The sequence below is a fragment of the Sminthopsis crassicaudata genome, chromosome 3 (assembly GCF_048593235.1).
Source record: "Sminthopsis crassicaudata isolate SCR6 chromosome 3, ASM4859323v1, whole genome shotgun sequence".
Taxonomy (NCBI): domain Eukaryota; kingdom Metazoa; phylum Chordata; class Mammalia; order Dasyuromorphia; family Dasyuridae; genus Sminthopsis; species Sminthopsis crassicaudata.
This window is the reverse complement of record NC_133619.1, coordinates 454,103,948-454,122,237: the sequence shown is the minus strand read 5'-3', so window position 1 is coordinate 454,122,237 and position 18,290 is coordinate 454,103,948. Positions and strand designations below refer to the sequence as shown.

General features: G+C 32.5%; 1 protein-coding gene across 8 annotated transcripts in view; it reads left to right on the top strand.

Annotated features, from left to right (window-relative positions):
- Positions 1 to 18,290, top strand: part of SLC4A10 (solute carrier family 4 member 10) — a 357,517-nt gene that overhangs the window by 244,882 nt on the left and 94,345 nt on the right. For 6 of the 8 annotated variants that reach the window (XM_074303280.1, XM_074303281.1, XM_074303276.1 and 3 more), the window contains exons 6-7: positions 4,120 to 4,308; positions 17,219 to 17,310. In XM_074303280.1, coding sequence (XP_074159381.1) covers positions 4,120 to 4,308; positions 17,219 to 17,310 — 281 coding nt within the window. The remainder of the gene's footprint in view (positions 1 to 4,119; positions 4,309 to 17,218; positions 17,311 to 18,290) is intronic. The other 2 variants (XM_074303279.1, XM_074303275.1) reach the window with 1 other exon arrangement.

The window sequence follows — 18,290 nt, the reverse complement described above, 5'->3', positions numbered from 1 at the left end:
GATCTTCTGGTTCTGCTCATTTCACTCAGCATCAGTTCATGTAGGTCTCTCCAAACCTCTCTGTATTCATCCTGCTGGTCATTTCTTACAGAGCAATAATATTCCATAACCTTCATATACCATAATTTACCCAACCATTCTCCAATTGATGGACATCCATTCATTTTCCAGTTTCTAGCCACTACGAAAAGAGCTGCCACAAACATTTTGGCACATACAGGTTCCTTTCCCCTCTTTAGTATTTCTTTGGGATATAAGCCCTGTAGTAGCACTGCTGGATCAAAGGGTATGCATAGTTTGATAACTTTTTGGGCATAGTTCATTTTTTTCCTTTAACACTCAACTTAATTGACACCCTTTGCCTGAATTCCTCCAACTGTCAGTACTTTCTCCCTTAAAGTTTCCTTGTATTCATTTTTGCATGCATGTACACACTTGTGCATGTAGGTATATAATATATGTATTTGCATGTATTTCCCATCTACCTTGTAAATCCCTTGAGGACAAAAACTGTATCACTTGTCTTTGTATCTAACACTTAGCACTGAGCCACATTCAGGAACCATAATTAAAAGGAATCTTAGGTGTGATTATCCTAATACATTTTCTCATGTTCTGAATGATCATAAACTTTCATCAAAACTAAATAAGACTGAACATAACAAATGATTGCAAAAGGAATCATCACCTAAAACAAACTTGCAAAAGAAATGCACAATGGAATACAGATATAAACTTTCTCATTAGTATAGTCAACCCATATAAAATATCAAAATAGCGATTACTACTTTAACAGAAATGTAAAAAAGGGTAAAATTTTACATACACACAAACACACACAGACACACACACACACACACACACACACACCTTATCCTACCTGATGAGAATAAACACATTGATGGGAAATGACCATATTGCTAATTTAAAAACTTTGGGACAAGGGGAGAAGCATAATTTTTTGATCCTAACATTTGCTGCTATGTTTTCTCAATCATTAGGACCGAGTCTTCCCAACCTTCAGACTAGAGAAAGACTGGAACATGAAGCAACGACCTAGAACCACCCTAATCAAGGCCTCATATACCATACTGAATGCCAAAACCATCAAGTCCCATTGCATATTCTTCTGAGAATACCAGGGAATTTTCCCTTTATGTAGCAGTGATTCTTGGAATTAAAATGTGGATCTCAGAGCAGCGCCTACCTGCATCACAATTCTGATTCCCAAATCTTTTCACCATAAATAGTGAGAGGACTGAAATAGCCACTGATGATCTTAAGCACAAGAGTCTGTATAAGGAGAAAAATGATACCGAAGTAGAAAATAAGAGGTCTTGTTTTCTTGTCCCATCATAGGATAAACATGTCTAATTAAATATAAGATATAAATTTAAAATGTTAAAAACAACTTGTCTATAAAATATTGGGACACAAATTTTTAAAACATGTAGCTTGCATTGCAGAACTCTGGGTATGCCTGTTCTAGATTTGGGATATCATCTAGGTACCGCTTATTCCTTTTCATCTTGATATATAATGTGAGAGCTAGGTATATGTGAGTTTAGTCCAGTTTCTAAAGACCTATAACTCTCTGTCATTACCAACACCAGTTTAATAGTCTTAGCAAGGAAATACAATAACACTGTTAATATCATCATCATAGGGTACAGAAAATAAAGGTACCAAACAACTTATATTTAAGGCACCTCCTGCTTCTCCTATCTCAAGTGATTCAGTTTGCATTTCCCAATACAATAAAGTTCTATTGCTAGCTCGGGATTCTCTTCTGTTCAATTTTACCCTTCCCTAGTCCTTTTCCTCTCCTGTTCATTATGACCTCTGGAATATCTCATTGACATACTTCCCTTTATTTTCAGTCTTTTATTTTCCACATTCTTTCCAGCATCTGTTATTCACAGAATACTGGAATAGTTCCTCCATAGCCAACTTCTGCAGTGTTGTTCCTTATTCTCTCATGTCTCTGACAATAGAAAAGGAATAAGAGAGAGCATGCTCCATGATCCCTCCATATCCTATCTCTGCCATCACCCCTTCTATCCATATATACCATCTGGTATAGATGCTGCAACTAGATGCTGGAATACTAGGTAAGTGCTAGATCTGGAATCAGGAAGATTTGAATTCAAACCCAATCTTAGAAGCAAGTAACTTAACTTTGTCTACTTTAATTTCCTTATCTGTAAAAATAAGGATAATAATCACACCTATTTCCCAGAATTGTGGCAAGGATAAAATGTGATATTTATTTGTAAGGTGTTTGGCAAACTTTAACATTCAATAGCTATCCTTATTATGATTTGCCAGCCTCCAAGCTTTCTTTCTCAAGAAATTCAACATCTATATCAGAGTTTTTCTCTCCAATCCATATCTTGCCCCTGCACTTTGGAGTTTTTCCTCTAAGTTATCCTTAGTATGTAGAATGCACCTTTTTTCTCATTTTAGCCTCTTTGGAATTCTTCTTTTCAAGGCTCAGCTGATACATCATTTCCTCTCCACTAGTTGTTAACAGTTTTTCCTTCCTTAAATTACATTGTATATATTTATCTGTTTACATGTTGCATCTCACCTGAAAGCTACAAATAGTGAAAAAATAGTTGGCCTTGGAGCCAGGAAGAACCGGGTTCAAGTCTACCACATCCTGACTGTATGAATCAAAACAAGTTTCATAATCTCTCAATGTCCTGGGTAATTCACAATATAATAGAATCTGTGGCTACCAGTTGCAGAGAAGGTGCTGACCAACATTCATATAGGAAATTTCTTTATCCAGGAATTCATTATAACAGTTAAATTACAGGACATGTCCTATTTCTCTATTAGAATGCAGATTCCTTAAGATAAGATTTTTTCCCTTTGTCTTTTCATTCTCAGAACCAGGTATAATGCCTGGCACAGAGTACCATTTAATAAGCATCTCACACATAGCAAGCACTCAATATTGAATTAGTGACATTTTAAAATGAAGGCAATTGTTGAATTAACTATATATATCAATTATTATATTCTGCCAAGAAGGCATTGGTGCACCTCCAATACATGAGCCAAAAATGATAATTTAAAAAATTATCAATAAAGTATCTTAATTAAATTTTCCTATAGAAAACCTTTTCCCCAGATCTAAACCACTGACTTTACTTCCTTTGTTGATTGCTCTAACACTCATTATTTAAACTAAGGATTAATGTCTTAATTACATAGATTTGTTGGTACCTCACATTTTAAAACTGTTTTGCCATCCCTGAAACTTTTAAACTCAAACACTTCTGCAGGAATATTTTAAGATATCAGCAAGAGAGAGATGATTGATCCCAATATTGTTGGGAAAACTGGACAGCTTCCCACTTCCTCTTGAATTAAGTTTTTTCAGTGTGACTTCACTATTTGGTCTGAAGCGAGACTTCACTATTTGATCTGAAGTGAATTGAACATGACAAACATCTATATTATAATGTAAATACAATGATACTCTCCAAAATCAAATAGGTATGTGTATGTGTATAATTTATTTATTTATTATCTTACTCCTTGCTAATAATGGGGATGATTGAGATTTAAATGTACTTTCTCAGTGCACCATTTTGCTTTGCAAAGCTATTGAACAATTCTATTTTATGGGGAATTTGGGGTAAGGTTTGTAAATATGATTCATCACCATGGAAAACTTCTGACTGGATATCTCCAACAGAGAAACATCCACAACTCATCTGTCACCTAAACTTTTAGAGAATTGCTAGAACAATGAGATGTTAAATGACTTGCCAAGGGTCACACAGCTGGAATGAGTTAAAGGCAGGGTTTGAATTCAGGTATTTTTGCTTTTAAGGCAGGTTCCCTATCCCATATACCATTCCACCACTTTAACATTTCTTATATGTCTTATATTGTGAAAATGTCTAACCTGTATTGTTCAACATAGGGAAGACAAATCATCGCAGATAAAGAAATCTGGAAATTTTAAAATAATTTCTTCCTAACTTAATGAGAGTGCTATAATTTTGCATGTTTTCATTTAAATTCAAAAGTTGCAGTCTACCCTCACATGATATAAATGATGGTGGGCTAAGGCTTTTCATAAAGTTGCTTGTCTCTCTTCAGACATGGTTCTTGACCAACAAATAAGCTCTGGACAACTCAGTGAAGATGTCCGCCACAGAGTCCATGAAGCTCTAATGAAACAGCATCACCATCAGAACCAGAAAAAGCTGACTAATAGGATTCCTATTGTTCGATCTTTTGCTGACATCGGAAAGAAGCAGTCAGAACCGAACTCCATGGATAAGAATGGTAAATGTCTTTTCACTGTGTTTCAAACCTTAACTTATGCTTGACAAATTACATTGAACTGTATTTATTATAGAAAAATGGATTTAATTTCCTGAAAATCTCAACTAATTCATGCATATAGCACTTGTATGAAGAAAGCCTGATAGGGTTAATTCTGAAGGCTAGGGATATATTGTCTTAATTGGTGCAATAAGTTTTCATTCCCTCATAATAAAATTTCTTATTAAGCTTGTGTGAGGAAAGCCAATTGGATACACTTTTCTTAGGAGTCATTTACAAGCTGCTAAAGGGCAAAGTATTCATATTGCACATCATATAACTAAAAAGACTCATGAAGGGTCTACAGCTCATTCCACAGTCTGCCTCCCCCTAGAAAAATATATATATTTTTTTTAATAATAGCTCTAGATCTTGGGAATAGTATCATTACTCTTTGCAGTTTTATATCTCTGATTCACATGGAGGAGAACATTTTTCCTTAAAAAGGGAAGCCTTTTTGGATGATAAAATCATTATATGTCATTGGTTTCTGGGTTTCTGGTTATCAATAATTATACTATGCCACTTATGATTTGCTTCAGGCTATCCCTCATGTGTCTCTTTGCTTTCCTTTGCTCCTTTTCCCCTTCCAATATTAAAGCATTGTGGAGGAGCAGTAGTTTAGAATTTCTACTTCCATGTATCTTCCTGCTTAGGAAAATGAAGTTGTAGCGAGTATGGAATGAAGGTGAGAGTGAATATAAATGATCTGCCTACCATTTCCTTCTGTTTTTCTTCCCAAAACCTTTTGTGAGTTGGCATTCACACTGTAAATTCTACTGTACGACCAAAACATGCTTATTGGATGTATGGATGGTATATCATTTTTAGAGGGGCAGTGAAGAAACCATTCTTAAGAACTTTAAAAATTCCTTTTTAAAATGTGTGCAGACAAAAATTTTTTTACAGATTTTGTTTTATGTATATATAAAACATAATGTTTTTTACTGATCTTACCCATGTGTGATACATATATATGAAATTTATACACACACACACACAAATATCCAGGAAAAAATCTTTTACAAATAAATTAAGATAATTAAGCCATTGAACTATGTAGAACTTGTTCTCTAAATTGCCTAAGTCTACTTATTGATAACTATATGATTTTTAAATAATTGATTTAATATAGCACTGTAATGGTTGTTATTTTATAAAACACCATGGATGCATGACCTATTTTGAGTCTCACAGCAGTTCTATGTGGTAAGCATTACAGATATCTCCATTTTACTGATAAAGAAACTAAAGCTAGGAGGGGTTTGATAGAATCAGAGCTATTAATTATCAAAGTAGTATTTAAGCCTACTTTATTGAATACAGTATTCTATCCAGTAGTCTATCCAGCAGTCTATCTCCTGCAACATTATTCTCTTTAAAAAAAAGTGAACCATGGCATTGTCTTTGTATTGAGAAATGGATTTTTCTGTGTATACTTATAGAATTCATTAAGTATTGTGTAATGTTGGAGGAATTGCTAAAAGACTGGCACACTAATGCATGGTGGTCCAACTATTCTAAAAGACAATTTGGAATTATGTGAAGAAATTATGTGACTAAAATGTCCATATCTTTTGCCTCAAAGAGTCTACTGCTAGGCATATACTCTAAGGAGAACACTGAAAAAAGACCTCATATACACAAAAATCTTTAAAGAAGTATTTTTTGTGATGGAAAAAGAAAGACCTGAAAACAAAGTAAATGCTCATTGATTAGGGAAACACTGGGCAAACTGTGGTACATTAATGGAATATTACTGTGCTATAAGAAATAAGATGAATACAGAAAAGCATAGAAAGATTTTTTTATGAGCTGATACTAAGTGAAACAGAATCAGAAAAATCATGTACACTATAACTGCAAAAATTGTAAATTAAAACACCAAAAACAACAAGAAAAAGAAAACAACTAAAATAATATATTATAAAATTATTATGGCCAAACTTGTCTTCAAAAAAGAGAAATGAGAAGACATTTCTCTGAATGTTCTCCACATGTCTTTACAGACATGGTACCCATAGGTGTGGAATATAATGTCAGACTATTTTTAAAGAAATGTTACTTAGTTTTGCTGAACTTTTTCTTCCTTTTTTATTATTTGTTATTGGGAAGCATATGGTAGAAAATGTAGGTAATGTAAAAACAAAAGTTATACATAAAATTTTATTTTTAAAATGGAGTGTTATGGGTAGGTTATGACACATAAGCATACATTTGTAAATTTTAGAGAATATTTCACTTTCTTTTTTTCTTTTTTACTACATTGTATATTTAAACCATATCCTTGCCATAATGTCCCAATAAGGCATTCATAGACTGATGGACTGCAAATTTGCTTTCTGAAACATATGGCCACTAACAAATGTTAAAACATTGGAGTTTCTATATTTAAAAGACCTTAGGATAACTTATTATAAGTAGAATATTTTCATTGTGCATGTAATGCCAGTATCTATTTAGAATGATGACTTTCAGAAACCAGAAATGGATATTTTAACTCTTTTAACTGTTTGGTCATGTCTACAATAATGTCAAAGGAACTGACAGAAAAAAAAAAAAACTTTAGCGAATCTGTTTCAATTTGGTCTATGTAAGACCTAAAGTAATTTTCTGAAAAGTAAATCTTTTCCTTTTGGTGGAAGCTTTTTATCATGGTCAATAACTTCTATTTTAGAAGTTGCAATGTTGGTAAAGGGCTTATTTAAAGAGGCAATGATATTGTAGTCTAAATGTATTATGTTTATCTATTAATTTTTCTAAGGATAACTTTTGCTAACTTATAGAAGGAAAAAAAGAAAGACAGGGACAGAAACAGAAAGAGAAATAAATGGATTGATAGGTTGTAGATAAAATGAATAAAAATAATGCTTTTAATAGGTGGTAGATAAAATGAATAAAAATAATGCTTTATCTGATTATATCTTTTTTACCTTAATTGCCTAAACCAACTCACTCAGTTAACATCTGTAGACAAAGTTATGGTGGTCAATATTGCCCTAAGTCTACAACTACTGGAACTCTTACTATAACATGAAGTTTCAGCATGTATTTCATGTATTTTAGTGGTGAAACTATTTCAGATTAAATAACCACTGTGAATTTGAGTCAGAATAATTCTAAAATAATTCTACCCACCCAGCTTTAATCTTTGTTCATGTAGCTCCACAGCAAGTCACATTTTAAGGTAGTAAGAAGCCAGCAATATTTCTAATATGATTTATAACAACCAATTAAGGAGCATTTGCAGTGTGTTATAAGAAATGGTTTTCTTTGGGAACTTTGTAACACCTTTTGTGGTTCTGTTTTGTTCCCCCACATACTTTACATAATTATATGTATATGTGGGGATCTGAAATCATGAATAAGATTCACTATTCAGGAAAATAAAACTCTCTTCAAGCAGCAAAGTGCAAAAGACCTTATTAATGGAGTTCTTGATTTATTGTAAAGGCTCTAAATTTTTTTAAACTATGAATAATGGAAAAAACACATGATTTTTATAGATTTTAGTACAAATTTCATACTACATCTTACAATAGCTCATTGGATCATAGATTTGTATAGTTATTCCAAGTCCTCATTTTACTAATAAGAAAACTGAAACCAAGTGAGACCTAATGACTTGTTTAAGACCACAGCTAAGTGACAAAACCAGAATTTGAATCTAGGTCCTTAGATGTTAGTGGCCACATCACTGAAGTCAGTTTTAAAGGGTGAAAATAACATCCTCTTCCTGTGAGTTCTGGGCTAGCTCCCTGGAGGCCTCAGAATCAGCCAGAGTCAGGATAAGCAAAAGTCCTTATTTTTAGGGGGAGAAGTGAAGGGGATGGACAAAACTGCCAGAAACTCTCCACCAGTCTCCCTTCTCATTGTCCTCCTCCAAAGTGATTCTGGCTTGTCTCACTGCACTCCCTATGATTCTCCAACCCCAAGCATTGAGTTAGCATTAATTGTGAGAAGAGAAATTCCAAGCATGCTAATAGAGTCATTATCCAATAGGTAATTAGCCTTAAGTGCCTAGTTGTCTGATTCAAGTGCACCTATTCAGAGTTTCAGGCTTTTATATCTTCCTATATCAAATCAATATTTGTTTCTTGCAAAATGATTGATTAATTTTTTTCTCCAAATTATAGGAGACAAATTCCTAAGTTGAATATTCTTAGAAACACTAAGATCTATTCCAATTTCCCCCGAGAGTATGAATAAAGGTCTTTACCTTATGCTGGATATTCATCTTCTTCTGAAAAGAATAAGTTGTAGTCTACCCAAAGTCAACTGATGTTAGGAGGACAAGGGAGACATATAGACATTGTTTCTCCCTCCTCCAACTACTTGCCTCCTCTGAACATGCTAATCATTAGAAAAGTTCGAATGTAAATTTCCCCTAAGGCATCCTTTTTGTGAACTTCCATCTTATGGGGGTTCACAATCTCAGGATTGGGGACAGGGAGTGAGTTTGTACTTTTCAGTTTTGCATTTTTAGCAACTTTTGGTAGTGAATCTCAACTTCTAATCCACTTGCTTTATGCATCATACAATTTTCTTTTGTTTTCTGCACATTCTCTACAGGGCTAAGATGTCATAGTGCTATGGATTTACCATGCATTTTTAATGCCACCATGCTGTGTTTAACTTTCACTTTTCATTAAGCATCAAAACTGTGAGAATTAGATGCCTGATTCTGATGTTCCAATAAAAAGTGACAGTTGCATTTGGCATAATAACAGAAAAAAATTATAGAAAAATAATATCGGCTTTGACTTTAGAACCCTGGAAAGGGTGTTGGTGAAAAGTGCTCAAAATAAATGTATTGAAAGTATTTGAATTATTCCTTTGAAGCCAAGAGTATCTAGCTAAAAATAAGCTTTTTATATTATATCTAGGCTTCTTGTCATAGATGACCCAGACAACAAATTCTTGTATATTAGCACATTTCATATTCAAAGAGGTGGAGTTAGAATTAGAACTCTATTACATTATATACCTCTGATTACCCTGATAATGGAATATTTTGTTCCCTCTTTTTAAGACCCAGCTCCTATAAATTTTTTTTGGTAGTCATTTCACTGTTCTCTACTTTCTTTACTAATTTTCAATTTATTTCTCTTGAGTATATGTGAAGATATAGTATATATATATATATATATATATATATGTGTGTGTGTGTGTGTGTGTGTGTGTGTGTGTGTGTGTGTGTGTGTGTGTGTGTATGTATATACATATATATTTTCCCCCCTAGTCTTCTTAATTCCATAATGGTGCCACTGATTAAAGTCCCAGCATGAATTACAAAAGATCTCAAAGAATCCAAACCACAGTTAGAGAAACAATGTTCAGGACAGTAATAGGCCACTGAAGAAAATATGGTTATGGAGCATGAATGTACTGCTTTAGGTTCATTCAGGCTTCTACCAAGTAAAATAACAAATAATATGAAGTAATGAGATTAAGTGACTTGTGGAAAACTATCTTGTCACTGTAGATTCTCAAACATGTATACTTTGTTTCACTATCAGACTTAAAATGGTTTTCTACATTCAATATTTGTACTCTTTTCTGGTTTCTTAAACTCATCATAGATCACAAAAAGAAATAGAGGAAGTGATTCCTTAATCTGATTTTGCCTTTTGATGGGCAGGAAGAAGTTAGAATAATAATTTGGGAAAATTTTAGGGAGAAATTCTAAAAGAAAAAATTTATTTTAAAAATGTGAGCAGTTGATAGAATTAACCTGGCAAGAATAACAGTAAAACCCTACTGAATAAAGATTCAGGTGACATGACTGGCAATATTCCAGCACAAAACTAATGAACAAATAAAAGCATGTTTGTTTGTATAATCTGTTAATTTGAGGTAGGCTTCTTAGTCTTTCTCTGATTATAGTCCGGATTTTGGCCTCTATTTTGGTATGATGTGTTTAGTGGATTGATTCTTGTATTTCATTAATTATTCACAGGCTTACTAATTTTCCTCTATGGTGTGTTATTTGCATCCTTTTCATGTTATTAAAATAGAGCTCACCTAATCAACATTTTCTAAATATTTACTCTTTCTTTCTTCATATTTCCTGTTCCCATGAGTAGATGTATATTGTACATGTATGTAATTTTGTCATTCATCTTTATATTTCTTTATTTTGCTCTGTCTTATGTCTGTCTCTAACAGGCTCATCTCATCTTTGTACTTCCCTCATCTCCTATCCTTTGGGTACTCTCTAAATGCTCGTTGAAGGTTTCTGAGGTAGTGTAAAACCTATCCAGCTTGGGCTCCAGGTCAATAGTAATGTACATCCATGTCTTCATACTAGTCTCCTTCTACTGCACACATATATGAAGTAATGAAAGCATAATGCAATTCACTTGGGTCATTTAATGTTCTTCTGACGGTTGGTATTTAGTCAAATAGACAAACTAGAAATTATTTAGACTCATTTTAAAATAAATTTCCATTTGTTTTAAACACATATCCGTACATTGAGGAAGAAAAGTTTTTTTTTTTTTTTTTTTTTATAAATGTTATAGATTTATATGAGTTCATATATTGTAGAAGTTATTTTGTATAGGACCATGTTTTAAGGCTGCCTCTGCAGTTGTTCCGATAAGTCATCCCTCATAATTGGAATGTGTTTTGTTCAAACTCTACCTCTTAGATTTCCTTTATTATTTTGTAAGAATCAATTCAAATGTCACCTTCTCCATGAAGCCCAACCTTAAGACCTCCAGCTATTAGTGGTTACTTTCTTTTCAAATATCCTAAGATAGAATCTGATATTTCTCTTGCCCTTTTTTCACTACTGATTCTGTATTATACTTATAAAATGTAAGGTCTTTGGAAGTAGGAGCTGTTTGGGTGTCCTGTTTTATTTGTTATCAATGCCTTGCATATATTAGATACTTATTAAAAGTTTGCTGAATTTAATTGTTTAATTGCAATGGAATGACCTGAGGTATAGATATTCAAAACATTATGATATTATCACTGGTCACACATAATGCTTTTGACTCCTTCTTGGTCTGCATTATTTCCATTCTAGTGTTCCCTTCAGAAAACATGGGTATTTTCTTCTTCTTGAATCGTACAGTGTGTTTTTCATGATGGTGTAGATTCTTTCTTGTCTGTAAGGGTACATCATATACAGTGACTGAGAGGAAAATGTGATGTCTCTAAAAGAATGCACACATTTAAATTGAATGGGTACAATATAAGATCATTTTGTTAATATGCAATTTTAACGAAAAACCTTACATTGAATGTTCAGGCATTGTTGCAAATTATATAGATTTAGAAACCAGTTCTCTTTGATTCTAATAGTTCAGAAAAGAGTGTATTACTATATAAGAAATAGCAATGGATAATCCTAAATTACTGAGATATTTGTATTTTTAACACTCCTGATCACTTGTCAATTAGAATATTAAAAGTTATTAATGGTTAAGGCTAATTTTGCCCTTTATTTCTTTTCTTTAATCATTATATTCACTATACTATACTTCAGCTCCATTATGATACTTAAAAGGTTAATATTGAATACAGCAGTATATTAGACTGGACAAGGGACCAACTTCTACAATTTATGAACTCATTTAACTCTAACATTAATTAATCTTTAGAGGTTTTGCATAGAGTCAATGAATGACTACTGTCATTTTTTTTGCCAGTTTTGTGTGTGTTCACTTCCATGTTTTCAAAGGTAATCTGACACCTCAGTAACAGGTATATTTGGACATTATAATAACTGGTTTACATGAAGAAATGAAAAATACATACAAATTTTAATGGACATAGTAAAGATTATATGAAGAAAAATATGGGAGAGTCAACATTAATAACCATGGTGGAGAGCAATATGATGCTCTTCATCTTTTATTATGTGTGTATATGCATATACCATGTATATATAGTTACCATTCATAAAGTTTGAAATTTGCCAATACCCACATATGTATACATTAAGATTAAAGAGCAACTTGAGCAAATGCTACTATATTCACAAACGCAAAAAATAGCTATGTATCCCAAGCTTAAGTCCTGTTTAGAGGGTCATAGTCTGCTTTATGCATTGTAATTAGTGACTTACTTGTTTTTGTTTCTGTACTAGATTGTAAGCTCCTTGAGGAAAAGGACTTTGTCTTCCTAATTTCTGTACCCCTTCTTTCACAGTGCTTTCCAGATAAGTAGAAAGCTCAATAAATGTTTGTTGAATTGAATTGAACTTCACTGGGAAAAAATATTTCTAGCTTATGTAAAATGGTGTGCTTCATCAGAAACTATTATTCTCTATATATTGACTGACTTGGGCTTTCATTAGAAAATATGGCTCTACTTTACATAGGATTGTAAAATTCAAGCCAATTATCACTTGTGAACATAATGACTGAAATAATCTAAAAAGATCTCAGTTCAAACAAGCAAATGATTACAGTTGACAGTAGAAGTGTAAATATAACCCTAATTAAATTATATTTCTAATACTTAGTCCCTCCCATAACCCAAGTTTGGTTTTAAGTCATTACATATATATATATAGCAATGTATCTGACCCCACTGATGGTTTCTTTAAGAACAAGGAAACAAACAAAAATATTTATTTTTTTCTTATCAAGAAAATAGGTTTTTTATGTTTTGCTTATAAAATGTTGGTTTAGATTTGTGACTTCAGTGACACAGGAATATTCTAAAAAGAACTTCCTTTACCAACACAGGGCTCAGTGTAGCATCTTAGAGTCTTATAATTTCTAGGGACATTTAAAATTTAAGGGACCCAAAGTCACATAGCTAGGAAATATCAATGGTGGGACTAGCACCAAGGTTTTCTTAACACCAAGTCTAGCTATTTATTTACTCAGATATATTGCCTTTCCATGCTATCTATCTGATATTAACAATTTTTAATTTGTATCTAATAGCTTTTGAGAAGAATTCCTAGCTTTAATATCCTCTAAAAAGTTTGAAAGGCTCTTTTCATTAGAAAGAGAATATACTATAAATTTCCTGGTTCATTAATAAAACGTGAAGGTAAGTGGTGGTTTAGATTACTGTACACACTGCAATGATTTGTTTTTCTATATTTAATAGAGCAATAGGGCCTGAATCAGTGCTTTCATTGGCTTAGGGAATACATAAAGGAGAAAGCTCCCATTCTCTACGTATATTGGCACTTATACTACTGCTTATCATTGTTATCACTGCCTAGAGCAATGAAAAATGAAGCAAAATGCCCAAAGTCATATAGATACTGTACTTTAGAGTTAAGATTTGAACCAAGGTGTTTGTAGCCCATTCTCTATCCACTATTCTCTGTAATTTTTCTTTTAAGGCTAAATTTAATAGATCCTAGCAAGATAGCTGTGTGACTCAGAGGAAAGCTCAACCTATAAATCTATAAAGCCCAGCCTTCAAAAGAATGAGTTAGCCCCAGATTTCCCAGAAGTGTGTGATAGGCAGTACTTCAATAGGACCTGTCCTGCCTCTCCTACCCTTAGGGTGGAGTCTATTTGCATTTAATTATAATCTAGAGCTAGTAAGTATTTTCCAGCATAACCTACTCAGAAAAATGAAGGTGTAAAATGATCCCTAATAACTACAAATATATCATTTTGCCCCCATCTTCTGGCTTACTTTACTATTACAATCTGTATGTCATTTATAGTCTTTGATATTTGTCTGAGGTTCATTTAAGTTAAATTACTTGCCTACTATGGGCACCTAACTAGTAAATGCCAAAATTGCTTGAAACCAGGTCTTCTTAAATCCAAATCCAAGAGGAACAGAATTGCCTACAGCATGCTATTATAACTTGCTTCCATCTACATTACTACATATACATATATCTACATAGCTATGTCCCTATTCATATATATCTGTCCATATGGAGATGTACTGAGCCTGAATGAGCCCACCATCCCAGGGATTAATTTCCTGGAAACTTCCAAAATATCTTTGAAGTTCTTGAAAGTTTCTAGGGGACCTCTGGCAGATAGATATAAATATAGAGACAGAGATACATATGCATATACCTACATTTGCATATATTGGCAGTGTGGTGATACAGTAGATAAAAGTGCCGGGTCCGAAGTCAGGAAGATCTTCTCAAGTTCATATCTGGTTTCAGACACTTGCTAGCAATGTGATTCTAGGCAAGTTACTTAACCCTTTTTGCCTCAGTTTAATCATCTGTAAAATGAGCTGGAGAAGGAAATGGCAAACTACTCCAGTATCTTTGCCAAGAAAACGCCAAATGGAGTCACAAAAAAAATTAGACATGACAGAAAAATGACCAAACAACAAACACATGCAAATACTTTTTACATGTATGGAGCCTCATCTTTCCAGATGAGGAAAATCCCTTCACCAACACAAGTCAGCATCTTCTCTGCAACTTATTCTTAGTGTTGTCTAAAGCACTAAAAAGTTTAATAACTTATTTAGGAGCACAGAACCAATATTTGTCAGAGGTAGGGCTTCAACCTAGGTCTTCCTGTCTCCAAGGGTAACTATCCACTAAAACTTTGTCTTAAAGAGAAAGAGTTTCCAAATCCTTTCCTAGAAATGAGTGATAATGTTTATCAATAATTACTGACATGAAGTTATTACTTTGTCCACACTTCATAATTCTGGAACAGGGATAAAACAAATTAGTGATCTGCAAATAATATCAAAGCAAATTAAAATGTGTAAAATGCATATGCTTAAATATTCAAACATATTGAGTGATTTCAGAGCTGTTTATTAAACAGCCTGTGTTAGAAATATGAAAATGAAAACATAGTTTACTTAATGTAGCTATAGATTTTGGCTTTTTAAACAATGTTTTCTATACAATTGAAAATTATATACATGATTGATTCTGCAATAATTTTAATTCTTCTTGTTTGTTTTCTGATGAGTTAAAATAGAGTTTTCTTGAATGTTTTTATATTTTATAAAGATTTTTATAAAAGAATATTCCTTATTTATTTAACAAATATTCAATTCAACAAATATTTATTAAATGCTTTCTTTCTGTAAGGCACTGTGCTTTGCTTAGATATTTATTAATGAAAACTTCATTATCCAAAGTGCTATTATAGAAAAGTATTCAGTACATTTAAGTTTAAATATATTTAATGTTCTTGTTCATGAAAACAAGAAGAAATGATGCGAAACTGGTGATTGAAGACATCTGTTCATGGCAAAATGCATTACATAAAGTTTTTTTTTTAATTGCAGTTGTAATTTTGAGAATGGTAAATTGAATGGCTGCTAATGAACAGTTCACATTCATAACTGCAAGTCTGCAGCTAGAAATGGGAGAATGGAAATTGTTTCTGTATTTAATTCTGACATTTTGGAAAAGTTCCAGATTCTTCCTTGAAACAAATGAAAAATTAGAACTTCTTCCCATTATAATAGAAAAACTTGTGTCACCCTAAATAAAATTGTTTTTAGCTTTAACCTTTAAAAAGCTCTATTTTTTTCACTTTATTCAGTGAAATTAAAGAAATGTTTAAGCTCTATTTTTATTAGTCATTTTAATTTTCAGGAATTATGTGTCTGACCTAAAAAATGAATACTGTTTGATATGTAACTATGTAAAAATGGTTATGCATCTTGCTAACAGTGTTATTCAAATGTAGTTTTTCAGTTTTCAGACAATAAGTATAGGTTAGTAGACAACTGAAAGATAGTGATATCTGAGACTAGATAAACACAATAATCCTGAGAAATTCAAACTAGTGTAGATTTGAGTACTTAGAAACAATTTCATGGATGTAGTACTTACTATGGACCATGAAAAATGAAGCAGGCTTCATGATATAAATGTTTTTTTTAAAAATACAATCCTCACATTTAAGGACTATGAATATAGGAAAAAAGAGATATTTCCCAAACAATGAGCTTCAGACTTTTATGCTCTTTTGACTTAAATAGAAAAAATAGGGCCCTAAGTCATGCTCATCTTGTGATGTAGGATATGAGTATAATTAGAAAGGGAAAAGACCAACTTTATTAAATTAGCTTGCTCACCACAAGTTCCAAGTATAATTACAAAGAATTTTTCATGAATCTTTTCTGGTCATCAAAAACTTGGTATGAGCCTACTCTTTACCCCAAATCCAGCTCTAATAAGAAAGTATCAGTATTATGCCTTACGAGGGTTGGTGAAATTCTAGTACAATTCAAGAATTTATTGATCGCTACATTTTCACTGAGTTCTTTCCCATGCTAACACATATTTGACTTATGAGGAAATTAAATCTCATTCCATTCAATAATCAACCAAATAATTCCTGGCATTCTGCAACATACAGGTAATTCACCATGATGCTCTTTTCTATAGAGTTCCATCAGAGACAAAGTCAAAAAATCCTTTCTCTTCAAGGACATTGTGGATTTCACAAGAGTAGAAAATGTGTTATAATGTTTTCAAAAAATTTCCCTCAAATATTATCAATCTTATCTTTTTTCTTAATCACCTGGAGTTGGTTTCTTCTTTTAGAAATTTTTAAATAGCTAGATCTTTTAACATTTGTTTTTAGGAACTGTCCTACAGAATATACTGTAATCTGAACTCAACATAGAGACCTTTAAATGCAATTTGGAAGTAGGATATCAATTTTTTTCATATTACCTTGATTTAGATTTTTACTTTGAGAACAGATTTCTATTATCTCATCTGAGTTCTCCCATTTCTATATGCAACTTTTTGTCTGAGAATGTGCCTGTTAATATAGTGATGCCTATAATGACCTTTCATGCTCACATATTTCATAAATTCAGTAGGATACACAAGTAATGTAGTTACCTGTAATTTGCACTTCTCTTAATAGTTCTATAATTATGTAAGTAGTAATTGCTTGTATTTTTAATGATGATCTTTTTTTTTTAGCAGCTCAAGTTGTTTCTCCTCAGTCTACTCCAGCCAGTGTTGAAAATAAAAATGATGTGAGCAGAGAAAACAGCACAGTTGATTTTAGTAAGGTAAATAAGTTATTGGTTTTGTTTTCACTTTTATTTTGGGGGCATATATAAACAAGTTTGTTTTCCTCTAAAAGTTATCAAGCCATATTCCAAATAATTTTTGTTAATATGTGTTGTTTTTAATTAACAGTATTTCATTTCTCAGCCAAAACTCATTATCTAATTGCAGACTATAGTAGCATTTTATTCACAATATAATGCTTTGCTACTCCCCCCAAAACACCACAAATATACACATTTATGGATCAGGTTTCAGCTATTAAACAAATATGTCATTCAATTAAAATAATAAATTTTTTAATCTAAGAGAGTTTGAAGACTAGACCGTTTCCCCATAGGGTGGTACCACCTTTTATATAACTATATAAATATAGATACGTTTATATTTATATGTGTATACATATGTACTCATGTTGTACACATATATGCCTGCAATGGTGCATAATGGATGAGTAGTTCTGCCTTCAAGATTTGCCTCTGCCATATAGGAGCTGTGTGGCCAATTAACTTAATGTTTCAGTGCTCTCAAGTAATTAAGACTTGAAATGGAAGAACACTTGATTGTCTGCACTATCAAAGAGAGCTTCCTCAATTGTTCTCTACACCAATGAAATCAGAGACTTGAACAAAACACCAAAATTTATCCATTTACCTATAGGTATATGTGTACATACGTTTGTGCACATATATTTGCATGGCTCTTCTTAATCTGTCTTTTAAGTATTTTTCTTCACACATTTGGAAAGAAAGAAAGAGAAAAAGAAAGAAAAAGAAAATCCAAATGAATGCATCATTGCTTACAAAGAGGCATACTTTAACATGTCAAACATGGTTTACTACATCTGAACATATATTGAAATATATTTTGAATTAAATCACAGAAAATAAAACTGGTTAACAAAATCAAAGCACAGATTTCAATTGAAAGCACACATTACATCCTATACTTGAAATGATCTCTGTTAGGTAAATAATATATC